Raw genomic sequence first — 22634 nt, 5'->3', positions numbered from 1 at the left:
TGGGTCAGGTTCCCCCAGTCCCATTATGCTTTACTAAAAGCTGTAACAGTGAGAATGGCGTGGCTATGTGTGAGAACTAAAGCTTTCCGTGGGCTCCCCAGGGGCTATTTCAGGCAAAACTGCTCTTGGTAGAGTCATTATTCTAATGACTCCTTCAGCTTCCCTGTTCCTCCCTCGATTCAACCCCTCACCCACCTTCAGGGGACAATGGCCTTAATGTCTCTTTCAGTGCCTCCCCTACCTCTGTACAACTCAGTTCTTCCGCTTTGTGTTCGTGCTAATCTATGAAGGGCCCTTCATGCCTTGATGAAGCATTTGTCTGAGGTGTTTCTTATTTTAATGGGAATCATAAACTAGGGGGATAATTCCACTCCAAAGGAAAATGTAAGGCAGCGATGGAAGGGTCCTGGGCCTCTACGGTAATGCTGGAGAGGAGAGAGGAAAATAAATAATGGAAAATTGATTGCAATTGCTGATTCAATAGTTCTAACAATTGGCAGGTTAATATTACTGTTTGAGGATGACTTTGTGGGTCTTTACTACTTCTTTCTTCCTTTCCTTTCCTGTGTCCTGGAGGAGTCCAGAGCTGGCCTATGAGCCTGGGCTCTGCCATTGACTATCTGGATGATTTCAGGCAGTTTAGAAAACTGCAAAGTAGACACGTTATGGAAGTATCTAATTCAATGTCTGCAGTTCAGTCGATGATGGATAAATGTGGTTATTGACAGTTATAAGCCTCCATTAAGTCAGCATTTATACAGTTCAGAGAAGCTTCAGTGTTACTGCTAACCTTGACGTTGAGTCCTGGGATCTGCCACACAACTGAGAACCTTTGAGAGCATGATTTATTGCTTATGTCTTCGCCTGTCCCCCCTCCCTTCTGTGCATCCCAGTACACTGATTGTGCAGGGCCAGGCACATAGTAGGCACTCAGCAAATGTTTCTGAAACTAAGCCTTTAAACCAAACTTCTTAACTCCTTCTTAGGGTTAATAGAAAACCGATTTCTTCTCAAGAAGATAAGAATTATAGAAGCATCACCCACTAAGGCTCCTGACAATGAAACGCGATGGAAGCTATTTTAGGCTCCCAAAGGGATTCCCTGGGAAAGAGGCCAGGAAAAGGCTAAAATCACTGGGAGGGCTGAGGACTGACAGGCTTGGAGAAGGCTAGGAAAATGGTTGTTCCTCACTCATGCAAAGACCCGAATAGACTTGTTTGTAAGACCAAAGAATGTCAGCACAAATGGTCATAGAAGGCACCCAGAAATCAACCTCAGGCGCAGAAAAGTGTATGTAACTTGTAGAAAATCAGATACATAACAAAAAGCCTGGGACAAGGGTCCAAGAATTTCTTCCTTATTCGGTGCTTTTTCTTTTTTTTAAGACAACACTGGAATTTGCAAATATATAAAATAAATTGTGTTTTTGTCAAAAGGCATGTTTTTGTAGTGCAAATTCTAGTGTCTCCCATTCGTTAAGGTATCTCCGGCGCCTTAAAAAATGCCTATGTCCATTTTCAGTGGCTCTCATTTCAGGATTGATATTAGCTCACCTGTCTGGTTTTTACAGAAAAATAAGGAGCAGGGGACCATGCATGTTTTGGTATATTCTTAAAGTTGTCTCCACCTTCGTGGTGACCCTAAAGAGGCACTTTTAACGCTATGTGTAGAACAGGAGAGGTGAAGAGGGTAGGCCACTCCTTAGGGCATGGGGTGTAATGTTAAAAGACAAGAGTGGAGTTCCCGTCGTGGCGCAGTGGTTAACGAATCCGAATCCGACTAAGAACCATGAGGTTGAGGGTTCGGTCCCTGCCCTTGCTCAGTGGGTTAACGATCCGGCGTTGCCGTGAGCTGCAGTGTAGGTTGCAGACGCGGCTCGGATCCCGCGTTGCTGTGGCTCTGGCGTAGGCCGGAGACTACAGCTCCGATTTGACCCCTAGCCTGGGAACCTCCATATGCCACGGGAGCGGCCCAAGAAATAGCAAAAAAAAAAAAAAAAAAAAAAAAAAAGGCAAGAGTCCTATTTCACATCAGCCTTCTCTCTCAAGGAAATGGATCTTTAGCATGATTTAAAATACAAACAAACAAACAAAAAAAGATAGTCCAAAATAGTTAACGGGTAATATCACATTTTAAGATAGGTGAGAAGATATGAGGAAAGTTCCTAATCCACTTAACTGAATTCGAGTCTTCAGACCCAAAGACATTCCATGTTAGAATGCTGAGAAATCTTGGCAGCCATTATAACAGGTTCCTAGGGGAGGGTATAGCCACTTTAAAGGGTTAACTAGCTGCCTGGGATCAACAATCATTACAAGGCCAAAGGAGATGTCACACCTAATCCTCTCTGCATCCAAAATTCAGCATATCCTTTTTTTTTTTCTTTTTTTCTTTTTCTTTTTTTGTCTTTTGGGCTGCATATGGAAATTCACAGTCTAGGGGTCAAAATAGAGCTGCAGCCACCAGCTTACACCAGAGCCAAAGCAATGCATCATCCTTAACCCACTGAGTGAGGCCAGGAATCAAACCCACATCCTCAAGGATACTAGTTGGGTTCTTAAGCCACTGAGCCACAGTGGGAACTCCCAAGTTCAGCAATTTCTATTCTACCAAGGGTCTCTGGTCCCTACATGGGCTAGTTAATTTCTTCCTAGAATCACAGATTTGAGTGATTGAAACAGACTGAAATAAAGCATCCAAACCAACAAATGAAATGTAGTGGAACAAATGGTAAGTCTTATACTTAGTATGTTTTTTGGAATCTGTATAAATACAGAACAGAGAAGATGTAATACAAGGATAATTCATGTCTAAAAAGGTTAAGAATCGCAGCTGACACAAAGCTCATTATCTTCATGTGGTGCAGCTGCCAAAACAGAGAATGAACTCTTTGGCAGCATTAATAAAGTCATAGTGTTTAGACTAAAAGCAGAATAGGGCCAATCGGACCTTGTCTGTAGTGTTCCTTTCAGCTTGGTAGGTGCCAGGGAAGTTTCATAAGAGAATACAAGATCTAGAAGCCATGTCTTGTGACAGCTTAAAGGAATTGGGAATGTTCATTTGGAGAACAGAAGTCTGCTCTTTGTAGTGACTAAAATATAAAGGAGGCAGTCCCTTTGCTGTGTTGCTATGTAAGCTTAACTATTAGACAAAGGCAAATTTTATCTAAGAGAAAGGAGACTCATGTTGTCGAATGGCCACCATGTTCTCTGGGTTGCATTAGGTGTCTTACATTATTTTGTTAAGATCTTTCAGAGACTGATGGATGTTGGGAGGTGGTAAGGCACCAGTTGCTGGAAACTGAATTTCTCCCTCAACACTGCCCATTTAAAGCAGCAATAAACTCTTTTCTGCTTCCCAGAGTTTTGAATTGAGGCAGGTCCTCCTGGAGCCAGCTTCCTACTTGTAGGCAGACTCACTGGATCACAGAAAATGTCTCTGTGTTCCTACAAAGTGTATTTCCAGTACAGCATCAAGTCAAGTTTTCCCATCCCCACTGGGCCCCTGATGGCAAAGGAGGGGCTACCTCATCCCAGTTTTCTTAAACTGACATTTCCCAGCCAGTCTGGAATGTTGAACAGGACCACATTTGTCTAGGCTGTGCCTGTGGGAAGGGCTGGGTGGTGGATGAGAGACTCGGTGTTCCATGAGCTTATAAGATGCTCTGGAAATGACTCAGGAAATAATACCCTGTTTACATCTCTTGGCCATTTGCAGGCGTTTTCTTCACATACACCTGTAGTTTAGATTCACCCAAATGCTGAAATCCCCCAGCCTGAGGCATACTTCTGGCCAGTGAACAGTGGATCAGCCCGAGTCTTAGCAGGAACCAGAACTCAAATGGGAGGATTCCTATGAAGCAAGTCTAATGAAGGATGTGTGAGTAGGGAATCAGCAAAGGAAACTCAAAAGCACCAAGGGGCACACTCTGCCCTCAAGGCCATGAGCTTAATGTCCTGCTATTGGCCCACTACCTCCCCTTGGTATCCACATGCCTCCTTCATCTTATTCAGGTCTGAGTTATAACGCTACCTTCTCAAGGGAGCATTGTAACTGCCGCTCCTCATCACACCTTCCACCTCCCCCACCTTACTTTCTTAATTTTTCTTTTTCAGGGCTGCACCTGAGGCATACGGAAGTTCCCAGGCTGAGGGTCTAATTGGAGCTGCAGCTGCTGGCCTACACCACAGCCACAGAAACATGGGATCTGAGCCGCATCTGTGATAGATTCCACAGCTCACGACAATGCCACATGCGTAACCTACTGAGCAAGGCCAGGGGTCAGACCCACATCCTCATGGATACTAGTCAGGTTCTTAACCTCTGAGCCACAATAGGAATTCCCCACATCTAACTTTTTTTTTTCTTAAATGATTTTTATTTTTTCCATTATAGCTGGTTTACAGTGTTCTGTCAATTTTCTATAGCATGGCAAAGAGACCCAGTCACACATACATATATTCTTTTTCTCACATTGTCCTCCTTTATTTGCCATCATAAGTGACTAGATATAGTTCCCAGTGCTATACAGCAGGATCTCATTGCTTATCCATTCCAAAGGCAACAGTTTGCATCTATTAACCCCAAATTCCCAGTCCCTCCCAGCACCCCCCTTCTTGGCAACCATAAGTCTGTTCTCCAAGTCCATGATTTTCTTTTCTGTGGAAAGTTTCATTTGTGCCATATGTTAGATTCTTGATATAAGTGATATCACATGGTACTTGTCTTTCTTTTTCTGACTTATTTCACTTAATATGAGAATCTCTAGTTCCATCCATGTTGCTGCAAATGGCATTATTTTGTTCTTTTTATGGCTGAGTAGTATTCTATTGTATGTATATATACCACATCTTCTTAATCCATTCATCTTTCAATGGACATTTAGGTTGTTTCCATGTCTTGGTTATTGTGAATAGTGCTGCAATGAACATATGGGTGCATGTGTCTATTTCAAGGAAAGGAGAATACAAAATGGGAAAAAGACAGTCTTTTCAGGAAGTGGAAAACTGGACAGCTTCATGTAAATCAATGAAACCAGAACACACCCTCATGCCATGCACAAAAATAAACTCAAAATGGCTTAAAGACTTAAACATAAGACAAGACAACATAAAACCCCCAGAAGAGAACATAGGCAAAACATTCTCTAACATAACCTTACAAATGTTTTCTCAGGTCAGTCAGGAAACAGGAAACAGAAATACAAGCAAAAACAAACAAATAGGACCTAATCAAACTGACAAGCTTTTGCACAGCAAAGGAAACAAACAAAAAAGACAACTTAGAGAATGGGAGAAAATAGTTTCAAATGATGCAACTAACAAGGGCTTAATCTCTAAACTTATACAACTCAATAGCAAAAAAAAAAACCATCTAACTTTTAGAATCACCTAATGTCACCTGATATTTTTGTCTTGTCTCTACTTACTACCATGTGGGCAGAGATTTTTGTTTGCTTCGTTTATAAACCCAGCACCTACACACTGCCTGGCCAAGGAAGAGGTTCAATATTTGTTGAATGAATGAATTAATTAATTGGACTTATTTGAGCTCAAGAAATAGTCCAAGATCCATCTTTCTGCTTCAACTTGCTGATGACACTCCTGCCTTTTGAAAGGAAGCCTGCTGAAATGCAATAGAGCTTGTATTTGGCCACAAGAGGGTAGTGTTGATCAGTTTTTATTTTGGGGGAACCTTCCGAGACCATTCCCAGACCCTGAAAAGAAAATGTAGGAAAGATGTGTCTGCAGCCAAGGCAAACACTCAGTGTGTCTCTTCCACCCCAACATTACTGTGCAAGTGAAATTCAGTTAAAACCATCAAGAATGGTCCATCAAAGGAGAAAAGCCACCAGAAAGCAAGAGCCTCGGGAATGTGCAGGAGGAACTGCCCAAGGAAGGTGCCTCCCCGGCTCAGCTTTGGCACCCAATAGACACCACTGGCTGGCCACACGACTGTGTTTTGTGCCACATCTTTCTACCTCCCTCGCTTCTACCATCGATCCCCTTTTGGCTGTACCAGCAAGAAAGAGCTCTCACAGTGCAGATTCTAGGCTCATGGTTCTACCTGTCACACTCCAGATACCATGGAAGGGAATGACAAACTCTTTAAGGAATCCTTGTGAAGACACCGTGCTTGGGGCGCTGTGGGATGATACAATCAAGGGTCAGAAGCCCAGCCCTCAGCCGTCAAGACACAGAGTAATGGCATTACAGGCAGAAGTGGGCAGGGCAGCGTGGGAAGCCCAGAGACAGCACAGGCAGCATATGGAAGAAGGCAAGTGGGACTGTCTCAGGGTGGGAGGGATCGGAGGAGTTGTTATGGAAGAGACGGAATTTGAATTAGGATTTGGATTTATTATAATCCTAGAGTTTTAGGGTAATTTTCTTCTCAATTGAGAATGACTATTTGTATACATGTAAAGGTCGGCTTTTCAGGGTACCTCTCTCCTGTAGGACATAGAATAATATAAAATAAAAGAAGTGGTTTTTTTTTTTGGCCACATCTGCCACATGCGGAAGTTCCACAGCCAGGGATCTAACCTGCACCACAGTAGTGGCCAGAGCTGCAGCAGCAACAATGCCAGATCCTTAACTCTCTGAACCACCAGGGAACTTCATAAAAGAGCTTTAGGAAAGGTAATGTGTTATCTTCCCTAAAGAACCCATAGACCAATTTCATAGACCACCAACACAGTGAGCTCTGGTCAAACATATTTTTTATTTGAAAGAGAGACACTCTGGAGGGAAAGCGAGGGAAGGGGATGGAATGAAGAGGTTTGGGGTCCAAGCAGCAGCTCTGAGTCAAAGCTCCCACTTCCTTCCTGGTCCAGCCCCCACTTGGGGCCTCAGCCATGCCCCTCCTCCCACCCACTCAGGTGCTGCATGACACCCCCAGGCCACTCCAGACTAATGTGGTAGAACTTCTTCCACCTCTAGAGTGAGGAAGGGAAATAAGATGTCCCTCAGCCTCTTCAAGGTGTCTCTGCTCATTACCAAGGGCAGGGCATCCACAAGGAGGTCTGGGTGTATGTACTGCAGGTAGAAAAGCACATAACCCAGCAGCTTCATGAAGATCATGACCATGAAGACAAGACACCTGAAATGCCTGCAAAGAGACATGCATCGTTAGCCTGGGGGAAAGAGACAGACCAAGATCCAACAGCAGGAGGCGAACATCACACTCATTAAGGACAGGTGAGGTGCTTTCGTCAGGCCAACCTGAGGGAGAAGAGGGGATCGGAGACACAAAGGGCGAAGGGAGGGGACAGGCAATGACAGAAAAGATGGACGTGGTGGTGAGGAATCGAATGCAGCCCTCCTGACATTTAAGCCCTCCAACAGAATAGATGTCCACGTAGAAGAGTTAGAGAAAGTGAAGGCTTCCAGGTACTATATAAGCAGACGTCTCTGGGGGTTGTCAGAAAACATCTACGACCGTCCATCACACGTGTAAGTCTCAAGGTCAGTAGGCTTCTTCAGATTCACCATAGCGAGCAGTTCTGGAATTTGAAATGAGTCGGAGCCATCTCCGACATTAACATCCACATAAAATGATCAGGGTCAGTTGTTTTTAAACATCAGGTGCCAAAAGAAACCAATTCAAAGAATAATTACATGTGTGTGTTTTCTTGTGTGCACCCAAGAAAATTCCACCCTGAAAACTGGCATAAGACTTCGGTCTCGGAGTTCCCACCCTAGCAAGTGGGTTAAGGATCCAGCATTGTCTCTGGGGTGATGCAGGTTGGATCCCTGGTGGTGCAGTGGGTTAAGGATCTGGAGTTGCCAGAACTGTGGTGTTTCTCGCAGTTGTGGCTTAGATTCCATCGTAGCCCAGGAACTTCCATATGCCTCAGGTGCAGCCAAAAAAAAAAAAAAAAAAAAAAAAAAAAGCACTTTGTCTTTAACTATTCTGAAATGTTATAAACTGAAGCTTTTTGTTGAAGTGCCACACAGAACATTTCAGAGTTAGTCTCCTCATTTCAAAAATTAAAAAAGAAAAGGCACAGAGAGTTCAAATTTTTTTCTGAAATTTTAAAGCCTGCAGTAAAAGAACTAAGAAAATTAATGCACCCTGAAACTTTCTTTCTGGCGAAGAGGAAAGCAGATTATCAGGTTCTGGATATAAAAAATAGAAATGGGCCCAAGTAAGGGTTCTAGGAATAGAAATTGAAAGTGAATCGTAATCTGAAAGCTTCACCTTGAACTTCTCAAAAATAGCCACTTTCTCCAGCCACCAAGTCCTGTATTATTCTGACTTTGAGAAAAGAAGGAAGGAAGGGTTGGGGAAAATCTGGGGCTGCCTGATATTTTCTGGTTGGTGGATGTGTTTACCTTTACTCTGGATGCTCTTATCAAGTTACTTCTACAGAGTGAATATACCCTAGGCTAGAAGGAAAAACAAACAAGATTCTACCACCTACCTGTACCAAAAGATTCTCTTCTGTTTTTTAATGATGGTCTTCTCCTGTGGGAAGCAATAAAAAAAGTCACAGGATATCCCTGTCCGTATGCTCAAAGAGAGGCAGTATAGCAGGGCAGCTAGGAGCTTAGACTCAGAAGTCAGTGGCTCTGCCACTTCCTAGCTGCCAGGATGTGAAGCAAGATTCTGAGTCTCTCCTTATCTCCTAACTCTAGGGTTATTGAAAAGAAGGGAAGGGGGGAGGGGCAAGAAGAAAGAAGCCAGAGGAGGAAGGGATAGAGGAAAACTCCAATGTGGGACCAGGAAGACTTACCATGTTGCTCTGGATGGTCTCCACCAGAATTGACCCAGGTTTCACAGTTTGGGAGGAGTTGTTCTGGGCTTTGATTCTGGGTGAAAAAGATCAGAGCCAAGAATTAAGTAACATAATCTGTGGGGCTGAGGAAAAGTGCCTTTCTATGTCATGCAGCATCTATGTTTCATTTCCTAGATTCTTGAAAATATTCACAATGCTCAATATTCAAAATTCATAATTTGCTAACATACAAAGAAGCAGGAAAATGTAATCCATTCTCCAGAGAAAAGATGATCAATGAAGAATAACTGGAATGCAACCCTGATGTTAAAATTCCCACTATGAAAAGCCTCTCTCCTGGTGGCAGTTCAAACCTCAGCTCAGGTATGATATCCTCAGCTGGGCTGTTCCAGACTGACCTGGGAACTCATGATTTTCAAGGTCAGATTGTGATTTGGGTGGAGTTTAGACAAAATTTGAGCCTCTCCATCTCTGGCACTCTGTTTTTTGTTGTTGTTTTTTTATCCAACAGCAGTTTGACTATCCTGAAGTCTGCCTTCTGTTTTCATCCCAGAAAGACTGTAAGTTTTCTCCAAGTATTTTAGTTGAATTTCAAACATTCAGTTTAGCTTGCCCTCAGGCTAGACGTGATAAAATGGGGAAATCACGCTTTGCCTTTCCCTTCTTCCAAGTGTCTACCCACCTCTGGAATCTGCCTGGTTTTATTCACTCTCTGGTGCCTTCTGATTGTTCATTCATTTGTTTTGCTTTGTTGTTCGGAATTTAGAGCTGTTTTCTGTCAGAGTCAGATCCAGTGAAAACTTACTAGCCTTTGCTTGGGAATGTTTTTGTGATCATCAAATAGAGAAGCAAGTAGAGCAGTGTTACAGACTCCAGGTTTTGGCCATGATGGAATAGCTTATATAAGATTAGACCAACTCTATAAGCAACTATAAAAACTGGGCCAAATACATAAAACAGCCATTTGAATACATTGAAGAATGTAGTCAGAAGATGAGGGGATACAAAACATACTAAAGTGACCTAACCTCCTCACTCATCCAAGATTTTTCCCCAAGGGCACTTGTCAATTTGTGGTACATGGAATAGAGTCCAAGGAACAAGCATAGGATCAATTGACTGAAAAGACAGAGGCTGGAGTTTAAGACCATAAGGTGAAAAATCCAAGGAAGAAAGGAACCACAGAGAAATGAGGTCAAATATTTGCATGAACTTCCCTATCAAGGTGATAGCTGGCTCCTAAGCTCTACATGGGTAGCTCAAGATTCCAAAAAAGCCCAGAAAGTAGAAGATTCCTCAAGAGTTGAGCAAAGATTGGACTAGTCATGCAGTGCTGGGGAGTATATGTTGGAATTTGAGACCTGTTAAACATGAAGTGCCACTGGTACATTTGCAAGGGGGAAAAGAAGTGATGCTTTCAATATATAACTTTAATATGTTCATAGTAATAAAAAAAAACTCAACAAACTCAAAAGGGAAGTTTTTTAATCTATTTACAAGAAACTCACCCTATTTAATGAAATATAAAATACTTCCCTACTAAGTTGAGTGAAACTCAAGGATGCCCACTTTCACCTTCTCTAGTCAGTATTGTACTAAAAGTGTTTGCTAGTACAATAAGGCAAGAAAAATAAAAGTAGAAAGATTAAAAAGGTATAAATACAACTTTTTATATATAGATGGAAATCTAAAGAATCTATAAACAAATCATTATAAGTGAATTTAGCAAGGTCAATGATACAAGTTTAACATAGTTGACCCTTGAACAACATAGGCTTGAACTGTAGGTAGATTTTTTTCAACATATACAATATTTTCATTGTACAGATGTTTACATGTGGAGAAAAGTTTGTGTTCACAATATGTGGAATCAAAAGAAATAGGGTTTGAGTCCTGAGTCCATCCAAGCTGTTTCAGCTTCCTGCCCTTTGATGAGACATTTATCAGTTCCTTTGTTTTTGAGGAAGAGAAAATAGTACATGCACTTTCAACTGTTCAGGGGATTTACAGCCCTAACCCCCATGTTGTTCAAGGGCCAACTGAATCTATAAACCAATTGTATTTCTATATACTATCAGTAATCAGTAATCTATTCTATCTATAGAAAATGAAATTAACAAGTACATTATTTATAAGAGCATCAAAAATATCAAGAGTTGTGGCGCAGGAGGTTAAGGACCTGATAATGCCACTGAAGCATCTTGGGTCACTGCTGTGCCAAGGGTTCAATCCTTGGCCTGGGAAATTCTACATGCCATAGGCACAGCCAAAAAAACATGCATATCAAATACCTAGGAATAACTCTGATGAATGATGATGAAAAATGCACAAGCATTCTATAGAAAACTACAAAATATATTTATGAGAAAGTAAAGAAGATCTAAATACACAGGGGGATAATAATATTTGTGGCTTAGAGAACAAAATGTCCTTAGATACTCATTAGCCTGAAAATTTATCTATAGATTCTATGTTATTCCAATAAAAATCTAAGCAAGGCTTTTTTTTTTTGGTAGAAATTGGAAAACTAATTTTAAAATATATTTGGAAATTCAAAAGGCCAAGAATAGCCAAGATTGACTTAAAGAGCAACAAAAAGTTGTAGAATTTAAGGTACAATAAATCAAGGCTAATTATAAAGCTACAGGAATTAAAAGCGTAGTACCAACACAAGCATAGAAGCATAGACTGATGGCATACACAAAAGTATCCAGAAACAGACTCACACATATGTGGTTACTTATAAAACAAGGCACCACTGAAAATGCATGGACTTTTAAGTAAACAGTGCTGAGCAATTGGCTATCAACATAGAAAAAAAGTAATCTTGATCTCTAACTCACACCACAGGAGGAAAAAAAATTCCAGATGAATATAAACTTAAATATAAAAGGTAAAATGAACAAAAAGTTCTAAGGGCAAGTATAAGACAATACTTTCATGACCTAAAGAAAGTTATGTACAAAAAAAAAAAAGAAAAAGAAAAGAAGGGAGTTCCTGTCATGGCGCAACAGAAACAAATCCAACCAGGAACCCCAAGGTTGTGGGTTTGATACCTGACCTTGCTCAGTGGGTTAAGGATCTGGCATTGCTATGAGCTGTGGTGTAGATCGCAGACACGGCTTGGATCCTGTGTTGCTGTGGCTGTGGCATAGGCCGGCAACTGTAGCTACAATTAGAGCCCTAGCCTAGGAAACTCTATATGCTGAAGGTATGGCCCTAAAAAGAAAAGAAAAAAATTTGATGGATTAGATTTCCTTAAAATTATGTAGTTGTTTATCAAAATATTCTATTAAGAGAGTAAAAAAAGACAGCCATAACTATAATATCTATATCTGACAAAGGACCTTATGAAAAAAATGTATGGAACCCCTAGGAATTAATAAGAGAAAGACTGACAATCTCCAAAATATATAGGCAAAAGATATATTATAAAAGAGGGTATCTGAATTTTCAATAAACATTTAAAAAGATATACTACTTTAATAATCAGTAATGAAATGCATTATTAAAACTAATTTTAGATATCACTAAAATATAGTGGCTAAAATTAAAAAAGACTGTAAATATCAAATGAAAATGAGGAAATAGAAAAACCAGAACTAGCAGAGATTCTTACGGAAGGAGATATTGGTACAGCACTTTGGAAAATTGTTTGTTTTTGTCTTGTAAAGCCAAGCAAATGTGTACTCTAGCAATTCCACTCCTTGGCATATAAGAGAAATGAGTGCCTATGTCTACCAAAAGACATGCACAAGAATGTTTAGACCCACATTAGCTGAATAGTCCCAAACTGGAAATAACCAAAATGTTCATCAATGGTAAAAGTGATAGATTTTACCGTATTCCTACAGTGGAATACCATACAGCTATGAAAAGGATGAACCACAGGGCCATGCAGCAATGTGGATGAAGCTCAGTGAAAGCCAGAGGTGAGAGGACATATTGAATTTATGTGAAGTCCCAAATCAGACAAAACAAAACATAAATGATAAAATTCAGAATCATGGTTGCCTTTGCAGGGAATATTGACTGAGAAAAGGACATAAGGGAATCTTTTGGGATACTCAGAATGGTCTATATCTCGATCTCAGTGGTGTTAACACATCCCTTAAGATTTTTGCACTCTATGTATATTAGCAACATACTACACAACACAAAAAGTAAAAACAAAAGAAAGTGTGTCAGGTCCTAAACCACACAAGTCTATGGATACAAAGTGTACATAACTGGGTACTGCTGGGGCCTCCAGTCAGTGTGGTGGATTCACCATGTGCTGGGAAAGGGGTTAGCACAGTCAATTTTCAAGAATACCACTCAACTTAGGACCCATGAAAAAAAAGAACATTCAAAAAGAGACCTTTTAAACATCAGGTGCTGAGAAAGGCAAGAGATAAGCCTGGATGTTGATAATGTTCCAGTACAGAACATGGAACAGAAGTCGACAGGACTAACTTGTTGGGAACCATTTAGTGACACAAACTGGTTTGAGAAGAAATCTGCCCTTCAAAGACCACCCAGGGCTTGTCACCACAGTCCATCAACTAGTTCATTTTCCCAAACTTACACTTCTTTTTCAAGAAGGAGCACCTCCTTTTCCTTCTCCATCTGCCTCAGAATTTCCTGGTATTTCTTCCCATGGAAATAAAAGAAATTTTGATCATAACCAAGAATTTCCATATATTTCATTACTGTATCATTGATGAAAGAGTCTCCTAAGACTAACCGTGAATATTCCAAATAGTACATTCATGAATGTGCACACACAGTAGGACAGTGTTCTAAGAAAAATTGGGAGATATCAGGCACTAGATGGATACATATGGTAAAAAAGAAAAAGGAATTCTCTCTTTGGGTCCTGCTTGTGTTCAAATCCTAGATCTCACACTTACTAGCTGCATTTTCAGAGCAAGTAACCAAACTTCTTTAACATGTGTCCTCTTGATCATAACAAATGACCCCCAAGGAGTTATTAAGCAAACTGACTGAGAAAAATACTATATGATGTGTGTTTTAAAATACTATACATATGTAAACCAACTATAATGGAAAAAAATGAAAACCATTTTTTTTTTCTTTTTAGGGCCACATTTGCAGCATATGGAGGTTCCCAGGCTAGGGGTCAAATTGGAGCTACAGCTGCTGGCCTACCCCACAGCCACAGCCACACAGGATCCAAGCTGTGTCCGCGACCTACACCCAGCTCATGGCAGGGATGGAACCGGCAACCTCATGGTTCCTAGTCGGATTCACTTCTGCTGTGCCACAATGGGAACTCCAATAAAAATCATTTTAAAAAATAAAATTCTATATACGCCAGTGCCTAGCACAAAGTACATATTTAGCATAGATCCATTTTGTTGTTGCTGTTATATAAATGGCATATTCCCCAGTGGCAAATGTTAGCCTTAATGAGAAATCAAGAGCCCATGACCTTGGAGAAATTCTGCCGATACTGTACTCTGACTTTCCTCCAGAGGCAGTGTACCTTTATGTAGTGGGCCTGGTCCTCACAGAGCTGATACACAGATTGATAGTCACTCTCTATCTAGAAAGGAAGAAGAATTAACAGATTTCATGGATTAAATCACAGCAAAGCCTTGGCTGCTGCCAACTGGCACATTGGACGTTTGGCTGGTTACCTAGCAACTTCTTACTCAAGAACAAAGAAACCACATCACAAAGCAATGATCTCATCATTCATGGCCAGGGTCTAATTTTAAGCTAAGGAAGTTATTTGCCCGGGTTCTCATGTGCCTCTCAGGTGAGACAACAGGAGATGTTTCAGGGCACTTAGGTTTGGGTTTCAGCAATAGTATTTGAGTATTTGAGGCAGAAGGTGTTGAGGAAATAGCAAGGCCTGTACTTAATAAGCATCCTTTCCCTTCACCTGCAGATGAATCAGAGATTCATCTGCCAGATGTTCTTATACCTACCCCTCCCATGCCTCAACCTGTTCTGTTTCTAAGGTCTTTGGGGTTCTCTCCCAGTTGTATCCTGAACAGACCCTCCATGGGGGGAGATACTGCCTCTACCTTGACCAGTTCCTTCTCTTGATTTGCACAGGACTCTGTTGACTTTTGAAGTTTCACCTGTGGAAGACAGTGAGTGGCAGCAGAAGTTAGTAAAATGGCTATACCAGTGGCATACAGAGGTTCCCAGCCCAGGGATTAAATCCAAGCCACAGCTGCAACCTACCCCACAGCTGCAACATTGCCAGATCCTTTAACTCCCTGTTGCAGGCCAAGGATCGAACCCTCACCTCCACAGTGACCCTGTCCACTGCAGTCTGATTCTTAATCCACTACACCACAGTGGGAACTGCAATGGCACTCTTTTGAGGCAAGAAAATAGGTAAAGTTCATATGGCCAATAATAGCTATTATATTGTGAGGCAGGCTATGATAGTCTGGAGTGGGCACTATTATTGTCCCCATTTTGCAGGTGGGGAGACAAAGGCAAGGAGAGGTTAAGTGAATAACTTGTTTAACATTACACAGTGGCAGAGCTGATGTTTAAGCTTTGGTCATCTAACTGCCCAATCTGTGAACCTAATAATCCTTCTTCCAGTCCTAACAACCAAAGCACCAGCCCCTTCCTCCCTCTTGTATGTCACAGGGTGCACCCACATGCCCCCTGATGCACAGAGTAAAAAAGAAATCTCCTGCCTCTTTTCCAGAGAAAAACAGGACAGGAGGGCTCTGGCATGGTGGGTTCAGCCAAATTGCCATAGTGGCCACATAAAGCTGCAAGAGCTTCTCAGCAGGATTTCTGCCCTCCTGGGCATGCAATTCATTCATTTATTCATTCAACAATCATTTATTGAGCTACTACTATATGCCAGATGCTATTCTAGGCACTAGAGAAATAGGAGTGAACAACAGAGACAAAAATTCATGCCCTCATTGGATTTACCTTCTAGCTGAAGAAAAAGTTAAAATTTTTAAAAAATAAAACTTCCTTGGTCTATAAGCCATGGATTGGAAAATCAGATACAATTGTTGACTTATCCCTGTGTGGTTATGGAAGATAGTATTCTCTTCCTCCTTGACTATGTGTGTTTGTGTGCTATTTAGATCATGTTTCATGAGGGCATATCCTGATGAGCATTCAGAATGTGTTCTATTGACTAATGGATGATGAGTTCTCTGGGACAATTCTCGTCACTTTGGCACCATTGCAGTCATCTCTGCTACCGGTGTGACTAATAAGTTATGAATATCGCCCAGGTCAGGGGGTAGAGAATAGAGAACAGAGGACATTGGCTCCCCTCCATAAGCACACAGACATATCTAGCCTGGGGGAGACCTTGAGAGCCATTCTACCCCAAACTCACAATTGACACCTCTCCCAGAAAATCTGTAGCTTTGCTTTCCTACTCACCTTCAACTCTGCCAACATCTGCTTTAGGGCTTCTTTATCAAGGCCAACATTCTTAAATCTCCTGGAAATCTGAAATGCCATCCCCCAAATTATAAAAACACTCAGTAAGGCATGCAGATGTGAAAGCTTGGATAGAGTCAGCCTTGAAGGTCTGAGGACGGCAGAGTGGTGGTTAATTAATTCAGATTCCAGATAGACGCTTGACAGGAAAGCATCTCCTTTCTATGGAAGCTGCCTGACACCAGGCCAGCCGGAGAGACCTTTTTGTCCCCATAGGCCATGAAAACTTGTGTGGCACAAGGAGGCGAGGAAGGTGAGGTGAGAAGAAAGAACAATAAACCGGGGCAGAGTAGTTGGGGGAGGGAGGGACAAATCTCTCCCTTCACAGTCCTCAGCTTTCCCAGCCCAGATCTGTAATTCCCAGAGGACAAATGATGATATCAATTAATCAGAGCCTGTTCTAAGAGATTCAGACAGCAGAGTCCAGAGGGAGCACACCCACTTTGCCCGTTGTTCCTCCTCCTGTCGGTCTGACCTGGGAATCCAGGAAGATGCTGACTCTGTTGGGATTCCTAAGAAATGAGCCTCCTTTCAAGGGTGGGCTTATCCTGGGACCTCTCCCTGAAGATCTAGGGCTCATCTTACCTTCTTCTGAACCTCCATCACATTCTTTCGTAGGATCTCCTTATTCCTTTCCTGGGGAAAAGAATGAGGTAAAGGAAATAAACTCCACTTTGCTCCCATACCCTCCCACTCACCAGGCCACTGCAATCCCATCTGGGGGATGGGGGTACCAATTGGGAAAAGTGCACGGGGCCCCACAGAGGGGGTCTGAGGACTGAGCCCAGGCTTCACACACACACACACACACACACACACACCCCGCCCTGTTCCAAGTGCGTATTATTCCCAAAGCACTCCCTTAAACAGCTGTGATTTCCACAGACACAGCAATGAACTGCAATGATGGTCCCCTGGGCAAGAGAGCAGCAGGCTGAGAGCAAAATGCATCAGACTGTCCTGTTCTAGGCGTCTCCTTACCAGCTTTGCCGTCTCCAGTTCCAGATCCCTCAGGGCTTCCTCTGTCTCAGATGTGATGTTGTTCAGCTCCTCACTCTCTCTGGCTTGTCCTGCTGACAGGTTAATCTCTCTTTCCAGACTGAAAAATAGAACCCAGGTGTGGTTCAGACTTAAGGAAGCTGCCAGGGCCCCAGGTGGGAAGCCACTGCCAAGGTCTCAAGGGGCAGAGTGACTACCTGATGCAGTGGCAATAAAATGTCAACCGAATGTGTACTTTCGTGCAAAAATCTGTGCATAATATGATGTCAATGCAACATGTAATTAAGTGCAAAAATCTGTACATAAACCTTTTAAGGGCACCACTGTTTATGTTTCAGGATTTGAATAATGCCCAGATTCATGGACAAAGAAGTAAACCTTCCTTCCAACCTCTCTCCACCCCAAAGGAAGTTCAGATGAGAAGCCCTTCCCCCACCAACTGCAAAACCTGACCTTTGAATAGTTTCTTCTCTCTCTTGAATTTTTTTGATAAGGACCTGATTTGCCTCATCCAGTCTCTGCAGGTCCTTTTCAAGGTCTGAGTTCAAGTAGTCAAGGTTTTGTTTTGTGACTTCTAATTTCGGTATTTCCATCATCTCCTGCCTGCAGGAAAATCATCTTCATTACCACACTCAGGACAGAGAAACATATGAGCTGTCATCTCATTTATTCCTCCATCTTCTGTTGTTACTATGCCTAACCACCTCTGCATTATCATTTTCCATGATAAATTGATTTTTACAGTGTTTTGCATTAAGTAAATTTGTGGAGTCAAATCACATTTCAATTTTAAATATGGTAAATAGAATCCATTAAAACACAAATCTTTTATCAGACAAAAAATATCTTTTCCATATGAGTAGTTATACTCCAAAATTATTTGTTTTTAAAAATTTTATATGGAGTATGTAGATTCCAAGCCACACCTATAAAGCACTTAAATATCTGCAAGCGAGAGGACTTTCTTCAGTCTCCTTTTGTTGAAGTCTCCTAAGGAGTTTGTTATGTTGAATACATTTCACCCTAGTCAGGTAGGTGCATAGGCTGGCTGGGAAAAAGGGACAGGGGTGGATCTTTTCCCCAAATAAGACTGATTTGCTTTGGGGGATATTAGTTGTCTCTGAAAAACCCCACTTATGGTATGATAAAGTCCAAAAGAACTGAAAACAAACTCTTTTCTCCCTAGGAAGACTTCTGGGCTTGAGGAGATAAAGTCCTGTGTAGTCAAGGTTTTCTTCCTTATGGGATTGTAGTTGACACTTCCCGGCCTAGTTCCTCATTCTTATTCCTTACACATCATCCAATGGGTCCTGTCCAACTTCTTCCATTGTAGGTCTCCTAAGGTGTTAATACAAACATGTGTTATGGAAGTGAAGTCTCTAGTTTCCAATACAGTCTTGACCCAGGAAGGAACAGGGAAAATTTTGACCAGGCAAGACAGAGCCAAGAAGAAACCCAGGCTCCCAGGCCTACTCATATTCCAGAATCAGTTGCAATATTTTGCTTAATTTCAATAAGCCAGATCATATCGATTAAATGAATGTCGTAAAGGAATCCCACTGGAATACAGGAATATTTTTGTTTTCGCAATTTTTCACACTTTAGCTACCTTTCCCTTTTCTCGCCTGCATTTGTCTGGTCACAGGTATAGTGCTGGGAGTACTCAAGTTTATGTCTGTTGGCGAACTCACTGAGAGATCATTTCTCACCCTGATATTCAGGAAGACAAGGGAAAAGACTAATAGAACAGTCAGAAGGTACAAAAAAGTTGGCTGTCTGATTTTTTTATTGGTCTTTAGCCATCCTCCTTTTTAACAAAATCTACATATTACTGCTGGGTTGATCCTGAAATAGGAGCAGAAACAGCATCATGGACAATAGGATAGAACTACTGAAAGGAAAAAAAAAATTGGGTTCTCAGGGATGTTATCTGTTCTATTGCACCAAAAGTAAAGTTCAGGACTGAAACCAATCTAAGAAAAGTACACCAAAATCTCCATTCACATTCCACCTTCTCTTCCTTCCTCTTTTCTTTGAAGCTTTTTTTGTTTTAATTCCCCTTTTAATTTCTTCTTCTCCCTTCTTCTCCTTCCATAGCTCTCCCTGTGTCTTCCTTTTCTTTCTACTCTTCACGCATAAGATACCCCAGCCCATGATTATGCCTTTTGAGCTCACCCTTCTCATCCCAACAGAGATTTCTTTTTCTCCAACCGAGATGTCCAACTGAATGTCAGAGCTTTCAGAAAATGTATCTCCTTGATGATTGAATGCCCCACATATAGCTGGACCTGTCATCTCCAGCAGGGTGGGGCAACATGTCATAGTGGGTAGGAGTAGCTGGGGTGGAAGCCACTCGTCATCATCCCTGTAGGAAGAGTGGGAGCAGAGTTCAGTACTTTGGGACAGTCTCATTCTCTTCCTAAAGAGCAATAAGATCGATGGAACACATTTCTGGACACAGTTTAAACCAGTTCTGAAACAGCAATCAGCTCTCTGGAATACATTCCTTCATTTTTCCAAATCTGTAGGTCTAGCAGTGTTAATATCACTCTCATTTCCTTCACAATCTCTGTGTGGTATGTGTGTAAATGGCTGCACCCAAATCCAAACCATGCACCTCTCCTCAATGCATCCCACAGGTTTAGGGTAGGAACGTCTGAGAGGAGGCCAAGAAGAACCTGAGAGATGTCATATCTATGAGCCAAGAAAGCCCTCATTCTCACAAAGCTGGACTTTTGGAGCTATGACACAAACTTCTTTATACTCCCTGAAGAGACACTAACAAGTCACTGGAAAGGAAAGGTCTGACATTTCAAAGATGGGGAAGTATGTGGAGGTCTAGCAGGAAGGAGGAAAGAGAGCATCATGTTCAGAGACCCAGCTCTGCTGCCCACTCCTTCAGAGTTCCTTCCTCATTTTCGAGGTCTTAAATTACTGGAAGAGTAGATATGATTTTACATACCAGTGTAACTCTACTGTCCAGTTCTAGATTTCTCTTTGTGCTGATGGAGAAAATGAGGCAGGATACAGAATTGGCGAGATATCAATAAAGGTGTGTACTTGGTCTTCAAATCTTCCATTTCTACCCCTTCCACTCAACTCACTTCTCCATGATAAAAGTCTCATCTTTTCCAGCTAAATTATTCTAGTCTCAAGTCCTTGGAAATGTCTTATAAAACATACCACTGTCTTTCCGGGAAAATACCTCTCCCATGCAACAATTATCATTGTAGTCCTACCGATTCTTCTCAGCTCAGCTGATGCCACGTCTATACTTTCTGAGATACCACATGCTAAATCCTGGTGGAATTAATACCTCCAAGTACTGTTTTCCTTGTTATTTTACGTTGTTTTTAGAAATGTGCCCACACTGGTCTTCATTCCACAATCAGCCTATAAACTTCTTGAAAGACTGTGTTCTAATCAAAGCCATTTTGATCTCCCTCCCCAGTTATGCTCCAGGAGCACCATTTACAGAATTCAATGGGAATGATGCCTCCTGCAGTTATTCCTGGGAAGGACCCTGAAAACGTAGAGTGGAAGTAGGCTGGGTTAGATACAAAAAGCACCTGAGTTTCATTCTAAACTGGCCCTTTGTAGTTGTGTTACCTTGGGCAAGATGCATAATCTTGCTGAGCTCAGGTCTCCTGGCCTATGAGGTAGGCATTGAAGCTGCTTCACAAAGTTGTGGTAGAGATTAAATGAACTAAGATATGTAAAGCTCCTAACATAATGTGTGGCATGTATAAATACTGAATTCTCATCCATTCTCCAACAAAAAGGATGTTTCATTTTTCTGTCTGATACTACTTTTGCATATGGCATATGCTGAATGTTTTTAGAATGAATGAATGACTCATTCCACTCCCTTTATCTAGAACAGGCATGATTCTCCCTTTCCTTCCAACTCACCTGGGAGATGCTCACCTGCGAGATGCTCACCTGCATACTCTCATTAGCAGAACAGTGCCCCATAGGAGAATTCTCAACAGAGGGCCACATCCCTCAGGAGGATGATCCACAATTAGTTTCCTCTCCATCCTTTGCCTTGGGGAAGTTCCTCCAGGCTCCATCTCCATCAACCGTCCTAAGCCTATGTTCTTCTCTGATGGCTCTTCACTCTTTCCTATGTTACATCTTTCTTTGATTTCTACTTTTCTGTCCAGTTCTCTTGTCTTCGCATTTTTGCTGCCAAGGTGACCTTTAGATAGTCTGGCTTTCCCCCCAACTAAACCCTGTCCTTGGGTTCTTAGTTGTACTTTCTGTCACCCATAAAACATTCTTCTTCATCCCTGTACCTAGCCTATCCCCTGGAACAGTAAGTCCCCATTTGTTTACATAGGGCATGAGTTCCATCAGACATGTCACATCTTTTGTGGTGACAAAGGAAATGTGATGGCCACAAAAGTGGCCAACAAAGTGAGCCCTGAACGCATCAGCTTGCCAGAGAATGGGGACCTAGACCAGTAAACAAATGGCATTTATTTCACTGCATAATTACCTGGAGAGGAAAAGTTACTTGGGGAGGGGGGATGTTATTGCTAGAAAGATGAGTTTGGGTGGGTTATACTAATTAACAATTAAAAGTTTGCATTCTAGGTAAGGACAAGTGAATTTATATATTTGCATTGGATGTATTCAAACTGATGTTATCATCCATTAGTCAGGAAAGAGTTTCAACTATGCTAGCAAGGAGCTAGCATATCAGGATGTCTTAAAGTTTCTTAGTTGTCACCTTATTATTTGGTGAGTTGCTTCAATAGGCTAGTCTTTTTTTAAAAAAAACTTTTTATTTTTAAGTAATTATAGGAAGTTACAATATAGTATTGATAGGTTCCATACACCCTTCACATAGTTTTCCCCAAACACCTTAATTGACTATAGTACAGTATTGAAGCCAGGAAATTGACATTAGTACAATGTGTGTGAATATATCTATGACATTTTACTAAAAGTGTAGATTCGTATAACCGTGACCACAATGAAGATCATAACTATTCCACCTCCACAGAACTTCCCCTACTCTATCCTACTATAGACACACCCACTTCCTTCCCCTTCACCATCCTTAACTCCTGGCCATCACTAATCTGTTTCTATCTAATTTTGCCGCTATGACAATGTTATATAAATGGAATCACTCCGTATGTGAACTGTTGAGATGGGCTTTTTTGCCTTAAGATCTGTCCAAGTAGTTTCCTGTATAATAATTCATTCATGGTATGGATGTACCACACTTTGTTTAAGCTAGTCACCTATTGAAGGGCATTTTGGTCATTACCATGTTAAGTTATTACATTTAAAGCTGCTGTGAACACTTGTATACAAGTTTTTGTGTAGATGCCAGTTTTCATTTTTATGGGATAAATGCCCAGGACTGAAATTACTGACTTGTATTATAGTTATATGTTTAGTTTTTAAGGAAATTTTCAAGACACCTTTCAGACTAGCTTTA

The 22634-nt window shown here is 41.5% G+C and overlaps 1 protein-coding gene across 4 annotated transcripts; it reads right to left on the bottom strand.

Moving 5' to 3' along the window:
• Window positions 1-6703: 6703 nt before the first annotated feature.
• Window positions 6704-19478, bottom strand: TMCO5B (transmembrane and coiled-coil domains 5B). 4 transcript variants are annotated; one of them, XM_021100020.2, is made up of 12 exons: window positions 19355-19459; window positions 18473-18517; window positions 17633-17782; window positions 17162-17279; window positions 16766-16816; window positions 16121-16189; window positions 14773-14829; window positions 14226-14285; window positions 13305-13369; window positions 8735-8810; window positions 8423-8466; window positions 6704-7107 (listed from the first exon to the last, which is right to left on the bottom strand). In XM_021100020.2, exons 2-12 carry the CDS (start codon window positions 18505-18507, stop codon window positions 6909-6911), a joined length of 924 nt encoding a protein of 307 aa, XP_020955679.1. In that variant the 5' UTR covers window positions 18508-18517; window positions 19355-19459; the 3' UTR covers window positions 6704-6908. The 4 variants fall into 4 exon arrangements, with proteins under 4 accessions (XP_020955679.1, XP_084825486.1, XP_084825487.1 ...); XM_084969360.1 differs by lacking the exon at window positions 16121-16189 and having other exon boundaries at window positions 19355-19478; XM_084969361.1 differs by lacking the exons at window positions 17633-17782; window positions 18473-18517; window positions 19355-19459 and adding an exon at window positions 17377-17604.
• Between the last annotated feature and the right edge of the window lie 3156 nt (window positions 19479-22634).

The sequence above is a fragment of the Sus scrofa genome, chromosome 7 (genome assembly GCF_054392235.1).
Source record: "Sus scrofa isolate SSC_HxYL_T2T_F1_AM1 chromosome 7, Sscrofa_HxYL_maternal_Yorkshire_Landrace_v2.0, whole genome shotgun sequence".
Classification (NCBI taxonomy): Eukaryota; Metazoa; Chordata; class Mammalia; order Artiodactyla; family Suidae; genus Sus; species Sus scrofa.
The sequence above is the reverse complement of the archived record's forward strand: the minus strand, read 5'-3'. Positions and strand labels throughout refer to the sequence as shown.